This window comes from Tetranychus urticae, chromosome 1, assembly GCF_039701765.1.
Source record: "Tetranychus urticae isolate SD_2017Ah chromosome 1, NJAU_TeUrti_SD_1.0, whole genome shotgun sequence".
Lineage (NCBI taxonomy): Eukaryota > Metazoa > Arthropoda > Arachnida > Trombidiformes > Tetranychidae > Tetranychus > Tetranychus urticae.
This window is the reverse complement of record NC_142958.1, coordinates 23,203,187-23,224,143: the sequence shown is the minus strand read 5'-3', so window position 1 is coordinate 23,224,143 and position 20,957 is coordinate 23,203,187. Positions and strand designations below refer to the sequence as shown.

The window sequence follows — 20,957 nt, the reverse complement described above, 5'->3', positions numbered from 1 at the left end:
TGATAAAATTTTAGTTTCTTTTAATCAGTACAATTTTGAGTTGCATGTTTGTTATCGGATTAGCTCCAGTTCAGATCGGAAATTTTTTTTCTGTTTAACAGGTCAATTGATGATTTTAAAGTGATTATTATTAACAATTAGTCTGCATTGAATTTGCTTTTTTGTATAAGTTATCATGGATTAAGTCAAGTCTCTCAAGCTGTCCTAAAGAGCTGACATCTAACATTGCATCAGACGATGTCAGACGAAATACGAAATGCTATTCGCAATGATCGACTGTTTTCATCTCTACACCAGAGTCATCTATTGATGAAAATTTACACTAACGGTTGCGAGTTAAAGTTTGCAATTAAACAGTTGTTTTAATTTTATAATTGTATAGTATACATAAGGATGGTTGGTCAAAAAATCGTATCACAGCGGTTCTCAGCTCATACGGCATTTTTTCCCAATCTAATTTGAGATCACAGTCTGTAATAAAGGGTAAGTTGTTTGCCAAATTAACACTTGCTAAGTAAATATGACCGCGTTGAAATTGAATGGCGTCATTTGTGTTGTTGTCTCCCTTTAGTTGGTTTCGTTTAACAAAGACAATCACTTTTCGCTGTAATGCTTTCTTAAGACTTGGTGTGGACTTGAATGGTCGGAGGACACGTATGGAATAATAAAACTGGCCATTAATCTTGACACGATTTGGATTTCGAGGTGTAAACAAGATTACATGTGGGTGAGTACAAAGATGGTGAATAAGATTAACACTGGATCCAGTAAAGGTTGGACAATTTTCCAATTTATTATCATTAATAGTTGCAACCAATTTGTGCCGAGTTCTGTTGACTGTTGGATCAATACTCTCGGCATAATTAACTTCACTTGAATAATATTGTATTCCACTTGACTCATTATATCCCAAGGTACCATTATTGTCTAGAGAAGAGGACTGTTGATTTGTATAATTACCAAGAATCCAAAGGAATGATTGAACCTGGTCAGCTGTGATTACAATGGATTCCTCAGTGTTGCCCTGTTTATCCTCCAAATAGTTTAAAGCGCCGTACATGATTAGGATCAAAACACCCAAAAGACCGATGAATAAGATCACTTCACCTTTCCGTGGTTTACCCTCTTTCATTTCAAACTGTTTCTATACTTGATACACCAACAACCAGACGGATTGCTGATTCTCTTTTCAACTGATTAGTCAAATCGAGAATGGCTAATGGTTTTACACAGTATAGATATAGATGGTTGATTGTTTTTCCCACCAATTGCTGATTTCTTGGGTTCGGTTAACTTCCTTTGTGATATCATTTTCAAGCAAAACATTCAAGGTTTCATCACCATTCAGGCATCTTTTGTAAGACAAAAGGTATTGAACAGATACATTTCCAGAAACAATTTACAATAATTTAGATTTACGTTTGCAATGATGTGGTTACTTTCGTTGTTGTTGCTGCTGTTATCTTGATGTAACCATTAAGAGTGTTAATGTTCAATATAAGGTAAAACTTGAATAGTTAGGAATCATTTATTAACTGTTTGTCAATGTATACATTTCAGTATTTTTTAGTAGAGGAATTATCAAAAAATAGTTAAATTGTATTGGAAATTATACCTTAATAACAATCAATTAACCGAAGGATGAAAAGTAAATTTTGTTGTTCAAGTTTCGCTTCCTTGCTTTAAACAAACTATTTTACCCTTTTTATCTTTCTCTGAGCTTTCAAGGATTTTGCGTGAGTATATCAAGAAATTGTCAGGAAAATGCTGAACCAGTCATCTAATACGTTTAATATTCAATAAAAGTTCAATATAATTCTATTTGATTAGTCAAGAAAAAAACAAGATGGATTGAGAAGAAATTGTGAACAAAAGCACATTTACTTCAATACATCACAATCTGTCATTTTGATAGCAATTGTATCGATTAACCACTGTTTATAAATCTTTATTACCATTGCCTTAACCCGTCGATACATAATTTTTCATTTAATTACGTCAAATAATTCATTGACACTCAGTCAATCAACAATCGAAATGGCAACTAAAGGAATACATTGATACAAAATGGGAATTGGACTGATGATCGATACCAGTCAATTATCCGAGAAACAGTCTTTCGCATTACCATAAGACATAAGATTGAAATTCACCTTTGAATCAGTTATCATCACAGTTTAACATGATCATGATTCAATAGCTATTTTATTAATTTTCGTAATTAAAACAGCAGGTTTGGCGAGGAATGTAATTACATCCAATTGGGTGGTAAATGCTTTGGCTAGCCTATTGAACACACAAGCTTAATGGGTAAACCCTTAAGTGGAAAATGTTTACACAAAAAGCATCATGTAAAATCAATTGTGATTGTTTTGAAAATTAAAATGGACTTGCCATACTTAATTAGTATTAAATAATTGGCCTGTAACGTCAATCATCAATTGTAAAAAGATTCAATTGATTAGAGAAGTTAATTTATTTTAATCGCTCCTCCTGCACAACCCATAAGCAATAGATGATTTCAACTCTCCCCCATAAACCAGGCTTACCTACTCCCTTCTACTCTTATTTCTGGTTTAAGGTTTTTCTCTACATCTCATCTCTCATGTTATTGACTATTCTCATGTTTTTAAGGAGTTCTAATGTTGATGGTTAAATAAAATTAGTCAAAATTTTCAACAATTGAAGTGAATAAATGATTATTATTGCTGTTAACTGAGAGAATATTCTCCACCTTTTTGGCTGTTTTGCTTTGGTTTTGTGATCCAAACATTGTGAGCAAAATAAGCTAAACCAACTGGAGTAACGTGTAAACCATTTTCTTCTCTTTGGTTGGTATCCATAATTAATTAAACCATTTTGGGATGAATGCAAGTACATTTTTTAATCGTTCAACGGGACCTCAAGCATCAACCAATAGTCGACCAAGTAATCCTCGGGTTAATCCAGGAACTGGAATCAACGCTAACTCACCAACATCACCTACTGTAGGCTCTTCATCATCAACAACCGCCAATGGGTTTAACTTTCATTTTGAATTTCCTAGTATTAATTTTGCAAACATTACTGACACCCTCACATCCGCACGATTCTCTCCACCCAATTTATCAACATTGATTCCTAAACAACGATCATCAACAACAACTACTCGCAACGAAACACCATCGCCATCAACCTCGACTGGATCCAACCCCTCTTCGGGATCACGTTTAATTATGGTTTGTGAAAATTGTGGTACCAAATTCCATTTTCTCAAGCGAAAGGTTTGCTCATTTATTCTCATAAAAATTTTAAATCATCTCTGGTTACCATAGAGTTACCACACTCCAAATATCCATCTTCTCTTTATAATCTATCTCATACAAAGGCCTCAACCTATCAACATGTTTTTTCAACCTTCTGGATCCGTATTTGACTTGAGCCAAGTCTATTATGATTTATGTTTAGCATGAGTTCAAATATTTTCATCTTAAATAAGCTGGCTATTTGTCAGGCTTTTTCCCTGATTTTATTCCCAATCACTTATCAAGATCACTTGACTCAATGGGTGATTTTATATTAATTCCTGAAGGAATTCTTTGTCCCTTGGGTGTCAAAACATTAGTACCTCTGTATTTATTTGATTACTCAAACGTTTATCAGTCGATGTTTGAACTATTGAAGTAATGTTGCACCCTTTTACATTAATAGCTAACCAACACTGCCTAATCTTACGTGCATTATGTTTTAATTGAAATGTAGCTACAATTTTCCATTAGTATGATCATCCAATCATTATTTAAGTGATGAGATCGCCTCGAGTACCGGTTGTCCCTGAGTTTAATATTTGCACAATTATCCTTGGATCAAATGAATAGTCAACTATTGGCTGATGAGGAATCAGCTGGAGAAAAAATTATCTGCTTGTTATCTTTGCCATTCTGAATTTGACAACTAAAAACTGATTCGATTAGAGTATATCAATTAGCTATCTAGCTGTATCAGATAATAAGAATATGATTAAATAGTTCAAAAAAGCTGTTAAGCTATGAGATAGTTTAAAAATGCTTTTGGTATTTATGAAGATGTAAAATCAAATGATAAACGATTTGAGTCTACATTTTTAATCTTCATTTTTTTTTACTTCAACTCCTTCCTATGAGCTTCTATCTAAAAAGATTACAGATGAAGCATTTAAAATGTATTCTTCTTTTAACCGTCATTCACATTCTCTTCTAACAGAAAACCTGCTCTGACTGTAGTATGGATTACTGTGTTAATTGCTTCCCCAAAGATGGGAATCATGACTTCTTCGCAAGTCTTAGGCGTGCCCGATGTCGTCGCTGTCGTATCTTCAATATGCAACCTCTCGAACGAACCGCTCTTCTTGAATTAAGAATCAAGGACCTTAAATGGTACATGGATAAAAAACGTATACCTCATCGATTTTGTAAGGTAAAATGTGAACTCCTCATTTTGTTACTACTTTGTATCAATCTACTTAACAATTATAATAATTTTAATTTATTTTTCTTTCTCTTTTAAACAGGAAAAATCTGAATTGGTAGATCTAATCCTACGCAATGGTGACCATGGTCGGCGCCACTATTCGCCCTCTAACTCTTATCCAACAAGCCCTTTGAATAACTTAAATACTAGCTCAAATACAAGCTCAAATCATTCTACAAATCGTATTCCTCGTCAAGATGAAGAAAGTTGGGTTTTTGTTGAAACTGAAGATCCAATTAATCGGCCATCTAACATAAATCGTCCACCTCGAGACAATAGCTCTGAAGCCAATAATATCAACACCAATACAAATACAAGTACCACTACTGATACTCCTTTGATACTGACATCTAATACTGATTCAACAGCTGACAGTAATTCCAGTTCAAATAGCTCAACCACGGATGCCACTACATCTGGTTCAACCCATCGAAATGAAGAAACTGTTTCTAAAGAAAATATCAATTATGATAGCAACTCATCATCAAGTCTCAATACTGATTTCAAGCCATTTAACATTGCTGATCTAACAAGCGAGGAACAGATTCGTGATCTAAGCATTCGTCAAATAAAATTGCTACTAACCCGCAATTTTGTTGATTTCAAAGGATGCTGTGAGAAGGAAGAGCTTCTTGAAAAGGCTATTAGATTATGGAGAGATGTTAATAAAGCTAGAGAAAGAGGTAAGCATTAGCGTTGCATTGATTAAAACACCCATGTTGATATTGACTAATTTTATTTTATTTTTGCTCTCTTTCTCTTACAGGATCGCAAGATTTGGACGATGATAATGCTTGTAAAATTTGTATGGAGAAACTAATCGACTGTGTCCTCCTTGAATGTGGCCATGTAGTTACATGTATCGATTGCGGTAAAAGAATGAACGAATGTCCAATCTGCAGGCAATATGTTGTCAGAGCTGTCAGGATATTTAAATCATAAATGGGGAGCAAGTCATTGAGAACAAAGATTGGAAACTAACGATCTCTATTCATCTCTTCATCAGTCATCTTTCAACAGTCAAATTTGTTTTTTATTGAATGGCGAGGCAGCCTAAAACGAAATTATAACGATCTAAAACATTTCTCTTGATCTCGTTAATCAAAACACAAAAAGAGAAAGATGAAAATACGCTTAAGTGCCCATATATATTTAGAAAACTTTAAATATATATAAATATAAAGAAGATGTTATAAAAATTGCAATTTAAATAATATATGATTGAAAAAAATAAATTATAGAAACAAAAACATAGTTGTTTCGTTATTTCATTAAAGTGATTTGTTATGCCCTTTCAAAATTAAGTGTTAATATCTCAATACTAATAACATTGTCATAAACTGAAAAGAAAAATGAATAAAAAATCGGATTTCTTGTCAAATATCAGCAAAAAAATTTGAGATTGATCGAAATGCATTTACAATGAAAATATCATTCAATTAATACTATTTGTAAGGCCATACTTTATCCATGTTTAACTTTGAGGTTATTTATATCATTCCTAATCGATTTATTTAGTTGATTTCTACTGGTATCATTTTGAACGAAAATAAAATACAATTGCAAAGCTAAAATGTTCATAACACATAGTTTCTGTTTCTCACTTATCCATTCTTAATAATATAATTCATACAATCCATGTAATTATATAATATAGTTTCTGTTTCACACTTTTTCACTAAATTGTATAAGAGTCAAAATTATTAAAGGTGGACAAATTTTAAGGAAGATCAATCAAATATTCACCTGGACGCAAAGCAATTTAAGTAAAAATTAATAGAAAAAGTAGATTGATACTAAATAGACACAATCAACACAATTATGACATTCATGCACAAATTGACAAAATAGGCAAAAACGGGTAAAATTGATTTCTTTCAAATTTAGACTCTGTTAGTTTGTACGGGGCATAAAAACTAAATCCATTTCTCTGATCCCAAGTTTTCGAGGAAATCGAAGTAAAAGTTGAAATTTCAATCGCCTTTGTATAACTAACTAGTTGATCAACCAGATTTTTTCATATTATAACTCATTTTGCTAATTTGACTGATTGACTTCATTGATCAAGTGATGTAAAAGGCTCGAAAATTTGATTTAAAGTTCAAATTTGATGATTTTAAATTTTTACATAAAATAAAATAGTAATAATATGAATCAGTTTCAAAATATTTTTTATTTTTACATTTATCAATAGATTGACAATACACTGAATTAATGTAAATCATATCATTTTATCCGTTTTTATATTACACATTGTTAAGAAGCCAAAATCCAAATGATCCTTATAGGCATTTCAAGTCGCCACAAACATATCATCATGTCTTAGTTACAATTAGATTTGCTGTGAATTAAGATGTAAAAGAAAATGGAATCATAATAGATAAGATGATGAAGAAACAATTTCGTGTATGAATTTTCAAAGCTGAGTTTCGGAATTGTCCGCTATTCAATATGTTGGTCTTTTTCATAACGAACTTTCAACTCTAAATTCAGCTATTGAGATGAAATTATCTCTCAAAATATAAGGATGATCTTCCAAATCAGCCATAAAAATAAATAATAACAATTCTTTAAATATCATCAAATAAGTTGGTTGGTGGCTGTCGAGATTCAAAGGATTGATAATCTTTCGGAGCTGATGTTGTACTTGAATAATCTATTGGTTCAACATCATTTAGCAGCTCAGTTTTTCCATTATCACGGTATTCTCTACGAGATATAGGAGTTCGACCGGGATCATCTGAATCAACATTTAAGGAAGATTGATTGCGAGTTGACGAATAGCTGGTTAAATTTCGTCTATCACGATTCAAATTGCTACCTTCTTCAAGTCTGATTTTCTTGTTTTTCTCTCTTTTAACAAGCTCTGTTCCTTCTTTGATAAGCTCGGATTTTGTTTCATCGTCAATCATGAATTGTTCAATACCCATGAAATGCAGTAAACGTGAACCAAATTGGAGGAATGTAGCCATACAAAAGATACACATAACAATTGGGAGATAAATATTGAAACCATCACGAATTAAAGGAACGACATCCATATGGCCCATCACCTTGGTGAATGATGCATCTTCTTGATCGCTCGCTCTGGTTATATGAGAATCGAGATTTATAAGTCCAAGAAAATTGAGACATAAAGGAGGAGTTAGACGACATAATAACCTGTGGAAAAATGTATGAAGATTAAATAACGTATAGAAAAATTTCTATCAATTACATTACTACTTACATTCCCGAGAAAATGAGTGAATACTCATCAGTTTGATGATGTGGCGCCAGATAATAATAATTAAATATACGGATTTTGAACACAGTATAATATGTACAAACGCAAAGATATGCAATAGACAGGATTGAGAAAAACTAGAAGAGACGAAATAAAATAGCATAAGTATATTTACTAATTAATTAAAGCATGATTAAGAATAAAAAGCTGACATTTAGCTTACCTCAATTAAGAAATAATTGTGGTCTCTTTTAAGAGTAACAAATATGCTGGCAAATATACTTAAAGGTGGATGATGGATTGAAAAGGTCATTTCGGACCAAATTACGATTAAAGATAGGGCCCCAGTAACGTAAGCTAAACACCTGAAGAAAGGTCCTCGTATGGCACATTTCCAATACCATTCAACTCGAGGAGTAAAAAATATTTCATAGAAGATTCGCACTAAAGGAGATTCAGGTGGGCTTCTTTTAAGGGTTGGTTTAAACAACTGACTTTGACTGATTTGATTACGGGAAACATCTTCCCAATCAATGGCTTTAGTAATGAGATTTCTCCATTGACAGTGCACTCTATGATTGTCTTGAACTGCTTTCTTTATTTGTTGGTTCATTCGAATAAGCGATTTCTCCGTATAAGCAATTCCGCCCGATCTGATAGCTGATGATGAGCCACGGTCGAGATTCTGATATCGAGAAAGTAAATTATTTCTCCAGTCTGTTGGACATTTATCCAGTATCTCGTTAATATATTGACGGAAACGAGTATTGTTTGGTGATATAGCTTGATATGCACAATTTATCTCATCTAGAACATCTTCTAATCTTTCTTCTGCTTCAATTTTTTCAGCGCTTAGCTTAGCTACTTTAAAATAAAGATAGGTTAACGTTCTGCCATGAAGTGATGTATTGAAACAGCTTCTGGGTATTTCAACCAGACCATACCCAAGAAGTACAACCAATAGAAATAAACCCCAGGTGTTTGAAGCGGTTGTGCAAATAACTTTTAATTCAGCCATACCCAATGATGTGCGAATGGCAACATATATAAGAATGATGAAAAATATTGTTGCAAATGATCCGTAATAAATGGCATTAGCAACAAAAGCAGATTTTATTTTGCCAAGTCTGGTAAAATCGCCAGCCATAGAGTAACTCTGCATGATAGGCAAGATTCCCCACGTCAAAGCTTGAATAGACCAATATACTAAGCCCCAAAGAGTGAGAAGTACGTCTTTTTGAGCATAACTCCATGGATGTCCACAAATTTCCTCCAATATTTCAGAGTTATCAGTACTAGAAGAGCCATTATCAGTGGTGTTACTCACTGGAGGAGAGGTAATGTTGTGCAATGGTAATTCAGTAGCATTTGGTGAAACAGTTGTGGTTGTAGTAGTTGTTGTAGTAGTAGTCGTGGTTGTGCTTGATATTGTGACATTTGCTTCAATTAAACACTGGCGATAAGCAGTCTGAAAAATAAACAATGAAACATGAAAAATTGAAATTATTTTCACTGCCTTATGGATGGAATTACGAATATGTTTTAACTTAGCTATTCAATTACACTTACAGAGCTTATATCCAGAGGTAATATAAAAATTACAATGAATGAGAAAAACCAAGCAATGAAGACAGATATTGTTACTCCAATTGACTGTTCCGTCCAATTGCCATACCGGTAAAGTAAAAGACTAGATAGGAGAAAGGTTGTAATAATTTCTAGCGTCAATGGCCATAAGGTCATGGTTGATGGCCTTAAGTCTCGATCAGAATTACAATTAAATTTAAAACTAGTTTCAGGTAAACAGCTGGTCTGATCAAAGATTTGAATGGTCTCGCCAGCATAAGGTGAAAATGTGAAAATCAGTAGAGTAAACACAATAACAATATTTAACAATGTTGGAAATAAAGAATAGTTTGATCATTGCACTATTACGTCATCAGCTCCAGCCATTCATGCTAGATGATAGTCAAAATGAGCTAATTGATGAAATTAAAACATATTTAGATTAATTAACATGATGCGATTAAAGCAAAATGATTTGCTTTGCTTTCACAAATGAAGTTGTAAAAATCGAATTATCTAAAATCGATCATTGAAGTTTACAATTCTATCGGTTATCGATCTTTTGAGATGGATCATGAATCATGATATAAAAACGAAAATAATCTTTTTTGCAGCGAAAACGGAAGACTTTTGACTCAATACTATCAACCAAACTGTTCGCCAGATTTCAAATGCAAGTAGCTTAAAGAGTATAGCCCTTTGATGCACGGAATACGCCATGAAAGATAAGATGATAAAGTCTCATGACTATTACATTGTAATTTGATCATTACATTATAAATTGTTACACCTACAAAAATTGGTAGCTGTAATCAACTTGGTATTTATCTTAATTTTTGCCTTTTCTATTTTTTGTCGCTTTTTTTTGTTGAAGTTTTTCCATTTCAGCTTTTTGAATAAATATTAAGATCGATCAATATCATCTCAAGTTTAAATTTAAATTTAGAATCGATAAATATTGCCGATCAACCTTTACCATCATAAAGTCATATTGATACATTGATCTTTATTTAATTTATAAATAATCATCCGCAATCTTTGTTAACAAACATTACGATGATTTTTGCTCAATGTCACGCGATCTCTAGTCAATTGTTGGACTCATTTCGTCTGATTGGGCATAATCTCGGAACATCAACAAATTCATTGCCATAATAAACTATAACGGTTGCGCTTCCAGCGATCATCGCTGCCCAGAATAAGAGATACATCATGGTAATGGTTGAGTGTTCTATACGAAAGAAACAAAGGTTTTTAGACGGTGAAAATGGAAGATTTATTCGTGTTTGCTATGAATGAATATTTTTGCTTTCGACCACCAAAATAGTGCTAGCAATTAGATTCAATTTTAGCTTATTCACTATGAATCATAACAAAGTTACTTACCGGTTGGAATGAATAAACTGAAGAAAAACATTGCAGTTGAGCCAAGGAAGATACAGGGTAGCTAAACGAGAAAATAAATTAAATTTAAGTATAACAATTGATAAAATGCATTGTAAGCTTCGATATGAGTAAAACTTACTGCTAGATATTTCCAATCTCTTCTTGGTCTCAGTGGACTCGGTAAAGTTTTACCTTCGTTTTCATTGATAACATATTTTCCAAGGAATAAATCGATCGCATCCTAAATTAATTACAAATATTTAGAATAATTGAAAATAAAAAAAGAACTTTAAAATGTCTCTTACTTGTCTGAATCCATCAGTAAAATTGTTTTTATAATATCTTATCAAAGAATTCATTCCATCGCGAATCATTCCAACTTGCGTTCGTTTACCAGTTCGGGTATAATCAGTTTTGAGGGCTCCTGTTCCAGCATACTCAATGCTACAAATATCAGCATTATCAGCCCAAACTATATGAAAAAATGAATAGATATTTAAAAAATCTTCCAAAGAAAATCGTAATGACACTTACTGTTTCGGAATAAACCGTAAAGTGTTGTATGATCTTCGACACGCTCTCCATGTGCCAAAATTCCAAATCGAAGTAATAGATCAGTTAGATTTTTCTTTGCAATCAAACTTTGAACTACATTAGTTCGATCCAAACTATCAATACAATTGGTACGAAATATACCATCTTGTTGTGATGCAACATTACCATCGGAAAGCATAAGAAAATAACCGAATTCCTTCTGCTCTTGGGATAATCTTTCCATAAGAATATTAAGACGATCCCATCGCATTTTACCGCATTCTCGGTGAAACTCAAAATGCTCATAGCGAACCATAGGGTTTGCTAAATTTTCAACAGCATGTCTTAAATTATTTTCCAAGCCAAGTTCTCCCCCTTTAAGATCAATCAAATTGACTAAAACAGTTTTACCATACATTGGAAGAAGACTTTCAATATGTCTCGAGATGACCTCTTGTTGCATTTGGTTAGAAATAAGAACAGGTGTTGGTTTGTATCGAAGATTTGGGTATTGTTGCCATATCAGCGGTATTGATCCACGAATTTGAACATAACTTCCCCGATTGTTTTCAAATTCAACTATCTGTTCGGTTTCAACAAAATTAGCGACATTTCCTTGAAGATCAGCCCCACGATAAAAAAGTCGAGTACCAGCTCGAGTATTACTTCTTCGTGAAATTATGATCCAATGGAAGACCTTTCTATTAAGAACAACTGAACTGATATTTATGACTGTAAAGAAGATAAATAAAGAGAAGTTAGATTATCATTTGCTGGATAAAGGCGTAGAAAGGAAAGTGAAAACTAAAAAAAGTCATGGTAAATGCCAAAATAAAAATAAAACAAGTTTTACATAAAATCCTTACAAGCTTTTAAAGAGTTAAGTGAATGACTAAGTTAATTAAGCTTCTGAATAATACGATTAGCTCAGAATTAATAATTGAGATGCAATAAGATCAAGCCAACTTACATCCATGCATTAAAGGTAACCAATATTTCGACAGTTCGGGTTGATTGAGGAGAGGCTTCATCAAATGATGATTCCATAAGAATCTATGTTCCGCCTAGGAAACGGAGAATGAAAGGAAATGATTAATCCTGAACAATTTTAAACAAAATTTTAATTTACATACTCTTTCAAATAGAGAGGCTTTGATGAAATCGGGTCCAAAATTGTATAAACGTTGTAATGAATGAGTGAGATCGTAAGAGTACGAGAAATAAAAATATGGTGTTCGAAGGACAGTTTTAACCATTGTCAGATAAGAATTATTATAATTAACTTGCTCTTCAGTAAGGTGAAGTGTGTTACGAGTGTAAGAAATAACATCAGTCTCTTCAACCCTATACACGGGTTGATTACATATCTGCCCAATTTTAGTGGAACGGGTGACAACGACAAGATAAGGACCAGCAAGCAGATTGATGATTCCAAGAATACCTTGGATTTGACGGCCGAACATTCCTTCAACTGCAAGTTGGCCGGTATTGGTTTCAAGACCAATAGTATGCGAGACTCTGTCTACCACTAAAAGTTCATTTTCGTTGCCTATTGGGTGAATATAAAACTTATCGGGTCCAGTGATACTGCAAGAAAGATACAAATTTCAAAAATATAGACATCATTCAGGACAAAATATTTGCTTTATGATCTTCAAAAAAATACAAATTTGATCAGCAAAAATAAGATTAAACAAAACAATAATTTTACTTACAGCATCAAAGGCCCATGAGTATTGGTTTCTGGTTTATTCATTGTTTCTCAATTGAATTATTACAATCACAAAGCCAAAATCAACGACGGATTAATTAAACAATTTACAATTAGATCTTCATAAGGAAACACAAAACAAATTAGTGTCCCTTTAAAGATACAAAGCTGTTGTGACATCACAGTAATTGGAGTTGATGACATAATTGCCCTAGCAACGGATACAAAATCGGCTAATATCGATACCATCGATAAAAAGACCTATTCTCAGGTAAAGCCTATTCGACGAATAGCACTCCGACGAACGGATCGGTCTTTAGAAAGATAATTGTCATCATTAAAGGCTCAAGTCTTAGCATAATCTTGACTTTACAAATTTCACGATCTTGTTCCTTAATGCTAATGATTTATTTTAACATAGCCAGTCAAAAGTTAGCAATAATTGATGTACAAGTTGTCGCCAAGGCAAAATCGATTAAAAATTAGGAGAATCGTCGAATCTTTTTCCTTTAGATTGTATTTGCGTTGATAAGTTTCTAATAAGATGAGCTTACATGTTTGAATTAATGTCGTTTCATCAAAAGTATCCGAAACACAAACGACCAATCATGAAAAATCTCATTTCTGATAACATACCATGTCGAACAGGAACAGATTTGATTGTTTCATTATCGGTTGTCGGCCCTGTAAAGTTATTAAATGACTTGACCGCTATAACACATGACTCAGGTCTTGAAAAATTTACTTTTTTTAATCGATAGAATTAACTAAGAACGATATTTGCACAAAATTTAGAACTGATTCTTGAGAAATTATCGAAAATTGTTTCAACTTTGAAGCGCAATTATGACTAAATACTACATCTTACGAAATTTTTGATAAGAGCTACATAATTTTTCAATGCAACTTTCATAGAACTTCGTTTATATCCAACTTTATCAGGTCTATTTTGGCCCATAGCCTTAGTGCCAACTTTAAAGAGATGCAAAGCTGGTTGTAATGTTTGATGCCACAGTTGCCATAACAACGCATTCAAAACTCAAACCAAGAAAAAAACGTGTTCTTATTTTTAAAATCATCAATATTTTGTTTTTGTTTACTATTACTTTTTGTTGTATTCTATTAGAATCATGAAATTTGAACTTAAAGAGAGGTAAGTTGATGAATTGATTTGTTTACTATTAAATTCTCATCCATTTTCATTCAATTTTCAGTTTTAAAGTCCAGAGCCGTATTCATCCTTCTTTCACCAATGGTTTCTTAAAGGTGAGTACCTGAAGCTTTCAATATCCACATTTTTTTCTTTTATTTAATTTTGTGTAATTACTCAATTTTCAGGTTGATGAATCTGGTACAAATCTCTTATCGTCATCTGGCAATGCGATTAAAATCGAGTCTATCAATGACGGGTCCGAAGTTGCAACCATCAAAGAGAAAGTAGATTCAGATATTGAGGATGAGGTTATTGATTTTGTTACTGGATATCACGATGGCGTGGATAAAGTGTATGCTGCCTATCGCAGTGGCCTTCTCAAGGAGTGGTCTTGGAATAGTGAGGGTGCTACGCTGAGAAGAACTTGGAGAGGTTTACACACTGGACCAATGTCAACGCTAGCAATTAGTGATGGTGGTAAAGGAAATCTTCTAGCTACCGGGTCTAGTGATACTATTGTTAAAGTTTGGGATGTGATAAAACAATATTGTACTCATCATTTAAAGGGATGTCGAGGTGTCATTTCCTGTATTCAATTTTACACTAAAGCTGACAAAACTGAATTAATCGCGGCATCAGGAGATTTGAATTACTCTGTTAATGTTTGGAAATTGGCTGACAGTCAGCTCATCTCTAATTTCGTTGGTCATTGTAGCAGAGTTATTGGATTGCAATTTTATTCTCATGATGAAAAAAATTTGATTCTTTCTGCAAGTCGTGATATGTTAGCTATCGTTTGGTCAATTGACGATGGAACTTCTTTGAGAAAAATCCCTCTTTTTGAAGCAGTTGAATCCATGATCTTATTACCTGACAATGCTATTTTCGGTTTTATTGGTGATCAAAAACCAAAAGGCAAAGTCTTCCTAACTGGTGGTCCTAAAGGTATAATAAAAGCATGGGATACATCAAGCGGTGCATGTTTATTTACTCAGAGTAATTCAATATTGGCCAATGATAATCAAAATGAAAACCAAACTCCAGAAATGATTATTCAATGCCTTCTGCATCCTGATCTGAATAAACTTCTTGTTGTTTCGTATGAAAGGAACATTTTATTTTATGATCTTCAATCCTTTGAACTAGTTCGTCAAGCAATTGGAAACATTGATCAAGTTTCAGATATCAAGTTCATTGGTCCTGCTGAGAAACACATTGTTGTAGCTACTAACTCACCTAATATGACAATATTCCACATTGAAACTATGGAATCATCAATAATCAAAGGACACTCAGGAATAGTTCTATCCCTTCAAGTTTACCCAACAAATAAAACACTTTTTGCCAGCTCTTCAAAAGACAATGATATTCGTCTTTGGTCTTTCAATCCAAATACAATGTCAGCACAGTGTTTATATATTGCAAGTGGTCATTCCCTTTCTGTCATAACTTTAGCAGTTCCATTCAAATCAACAAATTGGCTATTTTCGGCCTCTGAAGACACTACTATGAAAGTTTGGAAGATTCCGACGAAAATAAAAGTTGAACCTGACTCTAAAGAAATTCATCTTTCAACCCTGGAAACAGTTAAAGCCCATGATAAAGATATCAATGGACTAGCTATTGCTCCAAATGATAAGTTCATTGCTTCATGTTCACAAGACAGAACCGCTAAACTTTGGAGTTTCGATAAAAATCTGAGCCTTGCGGGGACTCTGAAAGGACATCGAAGAGGAATCTGGTCTATCGCTTTCTCTCCAGTAGATGTGATTGTTGCAACCGCATCAGCCGATACAACTATAAAACTTTGGTCTCTCAATGATTTCTCTTGTCTTAAAACACTTCAGAGCCATGAAAGCTCAGTACTGAACTTCGTCTTTGTTAATCGAGGTATGCAAATAATTTCCAGTTCATCCGATGGTAACGTAAAACTGTGGACAGTAAAAACTGGAGAGTGTTCAACCACTTTAGATGCTCATGCAGCTAAAATTTGGGCATTAACAGCAAGTGAAGATGAGAAGTTACTGGTAACTGGAGGTGAAGATTCTCAGATTATTGTGTGGAAAGATGATACTGTTGAGAAGAAGGAGGAAGAAGCCAAGAAAGAAGAACTTTTCATGGCTAATGAACAAAAACTCATGAATTTAATACAACAACAGAAATGGACAAAAGCATTGAAACTTGCTATAAAATTGGAGCAACCCTTTAGAGCTTTGAATATTGTAAAAGAGATACTTTTCACGACAAATCAAGATCAATTACAAGTCTTGGAATCATCTTTAAAGGGTTTACGAGAAGATCAACTTGTTTCTTTACTCAAATATGCTATCAACTGGAATACTAATAGTAAAAATAGTGAAGCAGCTCAATACATCTTCAGGGTAACTTTAAACTTCCTTGGACTTGAAGGAATACTAAATTTACCCGAATCAAAAGAAATCGTGGAAGGTTTCTTGTCATATACTAGTAGACACATGAACAGAATCAATAAATTATCCGAACAGATAAGTGTTATTAACTTTTTATATTCAAATATTAAGTTAGATAATTGAATCCTATCTTGTTTCTAGAAAAAAATATTGAATGAAAAAGCATTGTAAATATATTTTTTGTTAATAAAGTAATTGCATAGAATATTTATGCATGCAAGAATAAATGAAAGTTTCAAGTTCTGATTTCAGATGAATTTAATTAATTTTTTAAATTCTCAATTGTTTATAATACTAGCTAATTTAAGTGTAAAAAAGTCAATCTGAATAAATTTGTTTTATATTATTTTATCGGTCGCCTCAAATTGCATTTGACAATTTTTATTTCACATTGTCAATAGATTTGTTGATCGCCGTTAATTTGACATTTCCCGTTGATTGAAATCCATTCTGATTAGATTTAACTGGTCCAGATGAAACACCGTATTTTGATCTTTGCCATTCTTCGATAAAATTTTTCGTTGGATATTCAACCATTAAAGAAAGGACTGCAGCCGAAATGTATCCAATGGTATAAATACCACAAAATAAAACGATCTATAGATTGAAAAATGAAAAACCCTGAAACTAAATATATTGCTTGATAAACTAAATTGATTGTAAACTAAAGTTATACTTACGCCAAGCTGGAATGTTGTATCTAAGTAAAGTCTATTTGCAAGAGTAAAGCTCGAGAAAACAATAAACTGTGTCAGATAAGCACCATAGGTTAACCTCGACAGGATAATGAAGAATGACCAAGATAACACTCGATCAACTAATGGAGCATTACCAGTTACAATTGAAAAGATAATCCAAGAGATCGCTAAAGCCCAAACAGGGCGGTGGAGTGATCCATAAATAATTGCTTCCACTTTGTCAAAATTATGCGAATTGAAACGATATGGCATCAAAATTACCGTGCAAAGTATGAATATGGAGAGAATCCACAAACAAATATTGATTGCCTAGTTAATGGAATGAAAATTAATGAAATGGCCAATGATGAAAATTATAAAATGACTTCTACCTTATTGATTTTAAAATTACGCCTAGTTGTTATTAAAACATCTCCAAGACCTAAACCAATACAATAAGCACCTACTCGACACCAAGGTTTGATATAAACATGAGCATAATAACCATTGATCATCTTAGGATGCCAAACAAGCGTCGGAGTCAAGTCTTTTTCGTCAATTATCAGACCAGTAATAATTATTGATGCAACAGTTATGAAGATTAAAATAGACCAACTTAACCAGCGACGTCTGTAAATATACTCATTAGATTTTAACAGTTGACAAATTAAAATTAAAATAGACGATTTACCTTGACAGGATCAACATAGCGATGAATGGAGCAAACAGATAAAATTGAAAATCGTTTGCTATGTACCAAACTGGACCTAAACACTGTAACGATTTTAAGGTTTTATTAAATTCAACCAGAATTTTGAGGCTTTCAAAATTACCTCGAATCCAATCATATTCTGAGAAAAGAAGTTATTAATGAATAATACTAATTTCCACCAATCTCTGATGCATGTATCGGTTATTTCAGCTGACCAAATATACCAATTGGGACCTGAGCCAAATCTTTTCCAAATTATTGCAAGTAGAAGCACAACTACCATTGGAACAGCTAATCTTGAAATAAGAGAGATTAATTCATAAGTCTAAACCCATAATAAACTTGTGTAATACAAAGTTATATAAGTTTACCTTAAATAACGATAAATGTAAGCATTTACAAGATAATCAGCTGTCATCGAAATCCGCTCTTTTACTGATTTACCCTTGAAAAGTTTTGAATGTGATCCTGCTTTATCCAGCATATGATAAGAGACCAAAAGACCACTGAATGCAATAGTGAAAAATTGATTTGAATCAATGACATGTCTAATAAATTACAATAACTACCAACTCACCTGATTACAAAAAAAGTATCGACCCAAGCAGATGAATTGACCACAATTTGGGTCCAAAATTCCTTTGCACGACTGTCAAGTTCCATGGTATCAACTAAATTGGGTAAAATATAAAGTCAAAAATCAGTTAAAGCTCTAATTAGATTGATTGAACAATTAATGAAATTGAATAAGAGCAAGATTTACCTGAAAAACTTGCCATAAGAGCCAATCCATAATGTCCAAGAAAGATGAAAAACATAGATATACATTTGAGTCCATGAAGACAAGTGATTGAACTGGTAGATTCTTTGGTATTTAGCAATTTATCACCATTTTTAATGATTGAAAAGTTAATTGCAAGGGAAATTAATTTAAATTTTGGTTTCATTTTATATTTTGAATGATACCAATCCATAACTGACCCAAACAGCACAATCCACGCGATTAGTAATAAGAATCCACTTGGGATCAGATATAAAGAAATAGATACGCGTCATTAAATAAAGCATTGAACCATAAATCAGCAGCAACACTATTCATTACAACTTACAATATAACAATTTCATAATCCTCCCACGGTGAAGTGCTACCATCATCACAATGATTTATCTCTGTTGGAATGGATTTGCCAATCTGGATTGCTGAAAGGCAATTAATTTATTGTGGTTTAAACAACAACAACAACACTGTATCAACTTACCTCTTTTAAAAGTTGAGATAATGGATTTAATATCATCATTTGTGCAAACAGAGGGAAGACAAATGTGTATATCTGGATCCATAAGGTTACTGTTGGATTCGCTCATTAATGACCTGATGTTAGTTAATTCCAATGACTAAATAATTTATAAAGAAAAGGCCCAAAAGAATGATTAAATCGTGCTTTTCATGGGTAAAGTTTGATCATTTTGGTTACCTCAAACTCTTTACTCTTCAATAAACCAGGAGGCATCTTATGGAGTATATTTTGAACGGAAATCCTGAGATGACAATAACGAGTTGTCATTAAATCTGGTAAGGCTGGATATCTTGGTTTATATGGACGCAGGTCAACATTTAATGACAAACATTGATCGTAAGATCCAACCAATCTCATTTTCCCTCTCAATAAACCGGCTGGAATTTTAGCTTGGGAATCCAACACTGATTACAAAGGGCATTTACAATACATTGATTAAGGAACCTTAGACACTTGGATTTCTTCAATACTAACACAAGCAATTATTGAATCAATACAATATAAATTGTACATTGTCATTTTGATTTCTGTGTAACCTGATTCAATATTTGATGCAAAAACGGATAAATTTAGGATTCGAGTTGAATTGTCTGATAATACTCACATTGAAAAGTCCAAAAAGATCCTTTCTCTAATTCATTGGTTAATAATCGACGAAACTGTGAGCAAGGTGCAGTTAAATTAGCTTTACTCAAGAAGCCATCAATCTTAATTTTAACCATTTCCAGAGCAAATTCAATTTCATCATTTCTCATGATTCGTTGCATTAAAACTTTACCAAATACATCGAAAGCTTCATTGCAGTTAACAAATTGCTGAGGAATAATCAAACCAATCCAAATGATAACGAGTAAAGTTAAGTGCTTGGCCATTGCTATTATTGTGTTTATAATTTTTAGTGATAACCCAATCGAAACCAGAATAACAATAGCAATAGGCAAGCAGATGATGAAGAGAACGTGTTTAAATACAAGATTAATTCAAATTTAATTCACATTGAGGAATTGTTGGCTGAAAGAAACGGTTAATAACACGTAAAACAAATAGACACTAATTTAGTCCTTAACGGTTGATAAGTGTTTCACACTGATAATCTGGTCAACAATTGTCTGCAATTGTTGATGAGGATAACACACTATTGATGGTGACAGATTGAGAATCAAATCACAGCCAATTAATTCTTCATTAAAAGTGATTTGTATTCATGAATGTTAACAATTGAGTTCAATTGTTTCCATTCATTTACCAGTTTTTTCCTGGTTTGATCAAGTTACCAAAATAAATCTGTCATAATTGGCGTAGCTGTTATTTTAAAATAGCAGCTCATCTTTACAATACAAACTCTGATTACCTATTAAATTGCAAGAAGCAAAGATCACGTAATTTTAATTACAATTAAAATAATGTTCATCTTTTATAATTTTTGTATGAGATTCTAAGCAGCCTAATAATTTAGGTTAATAACCCAAGTTGATTGTGTTAGTTGAACGTTCATTAGTAAATCTTATTCTAGTATCCGAGTTTATTGTCTGAATTTTCAGGCAGAAAAACTGAAATCAAATGATTTCCTAAAATTTTGATATAATTCCGTTGATTTAATGGAAACCGACAAGTGAATCAAGCTTTGATCAATTGAAAAGATTGACTCTATGAACCAAATGTTTTTTTCCTGTATTGACCAGTTTTTAGGTAAGGCAAACCAAGAAATGGGAAAAATATGGGTAAACAAGGTAAACAACATTTCTTAATTGTAATTTAGTATAAATATTTCCATTAC

General features: G+C 32.9%; 5 protein-coding genes and 1 long non-coding RNA gene across 7 annotated transcripts; 3 read left to right on the top strand and 3 right to left on the bottom strand.

Moving 5' to 3' along the window:
* The first annotated feature begins 226 nt into the window (after positions 1-226).
* LOC149094790 (uncharacterized) lies at positions 227-1,821 on the top strand. 2 transcript variants are annotated; one of them, XR_016200911.1, is made up of 3 exons: positions 227-483; positions 572-727; positions 915-1,821. It is a non-coding gene; the product is annotated as an uncharacterized LOC149094790 (long non-coding RNA). The 2 variants fall into 2 exon arrangements; XR_016200914.1 differs by having other exon boundaries at positions 239-483; positions 572-773; positions 915-1,666.
* Positions 1,822-2,546: 725 nt separating this feature from the next.
* On the top strand, positions 2,547-5,788 carry LOC107362247 (E3 ubiquitin-protein ligase RNF34). Its single transcript, XM_015929270.3, has 4 exons — positions 2,547-3,263; positions 4,222-4,434; positions 4,529-5,171; positions 5,255-5,788. The coding sequence occupies exons 1-4, from the start codon at positions 2,865-2,867 to the stop codon at positions 5,428-5,430; spliced, it is 1,431 nt and encodes a 476-aa protein (XP_015784756.1). The 5' UTR covers positions 2,547-2,864; the 3' UTR covers positions 5,431-5,788.
* An 854-nt stretch (positions 5,789-6,642) lies between these two features.
* On the bottom strand, positions 6,643-9,770 carry LOC107362242 (G protein-coupled receptor-associated protein LMBRD2). Its single transcript, XM_015929263.3, has 4 exons — positions 9,284-9,770; positions 7,938-9,182; positions 7,718-7,851; positions 6,643-7,650 (listed from the first exon to the last, which is right to left on the bottom strand). Exons 1-4 carry the CDS (start codon positions 9,455-9,457, stop codon positions 7,059-7,061), a joined length of 2,145 nt encoding a protein of 714 aa, XP_015784749.1. The 5' UTR covers positions 9,458-9,770; the 3' UTR covers positions 6,643-7,058.
* Positions 9,771-10,266: 496 nt separating this feature from the next.
* Sac1 (phosphatidylinositol-3-phosphatase SAC1) lies at positions 10,267-13,074 on the bottom strand. The gene is made up of 8 exons (XM_015929267.3): positions 12,916-13,074; positions 12,334-12,787; positions 12,171-12,264; positions 11,201-11,932; positions 10,972-11,138; positions 10,806-10,907; positions 10,667-10,727; positions 10,267-10,511 (listed from the first exon to the last, which is right to left on the bottom strand). The coding sequence occupies exons 1-8, from the start codon at positions 12,954-12,956 to the stop codon at positions 10,369-10,371; spliced, it is 1,794 nt and encodes a 597-aa protein (XP_015784753.1). The 5' UTR covers positions 12,957-13,074; the 3' UTR covers positions 10,267-10,368.
* Positions 13,075-13,683: 609 nt separating this feature from the next.
* LOC107362240 (transducin beta-like protein 3) lies at positions 13,684-16,739 on the top strand. Its single transcript, XM_015929261.3, has 3 exons — positions 13,684-14,064; positions 14,126-14,177; positions 14,250-16,739. The coding sequence occupies exons 1-3, from the start codon at positions 14,042-14,044 to the stop codon at positions 16,614-16,616; spliced, it is 2,442 nt and encodes an 813-aa protein (XP_015784747.1). The 5' UTR covers positions 13,684-14,041; the 3' UTR covers positions 16,617-16,739.
* Positions 16,734-20,384, bottom strand: LOC107362241 (nose resistant to fluoxetine protein 6). The gene is made up of 12 exons (XM_015929262.3): positions 19,785-20,384; positions 19,358-19,584; positions 19,142-19,277; positions 18,992-19,082; positions 18,646-18,902; positions 18,460-18,553; positions 18,254-18,388; positions 18,004-18,178; positions 17,862-17,944; positions 17,563-17,800; positions 17,174-17,500; positions 16,734-17,090 (listed from the first exon to the last, which is right to left on the bottom strand). The coding sequence occupies exons 1-12, from the start codon at positions 20,050-20,052 to the stop codon at positions 16,875-16,877; spliced, it is 2,247 nt and encodes a 748-aa protein (XP_015784748.1). The 5' UTR covers positions 20,053-20,384; the 3' UTR covers positions 16,734-16,874.
* Positions 20,385-20,957: the final 573 nt, after the last annotated feature.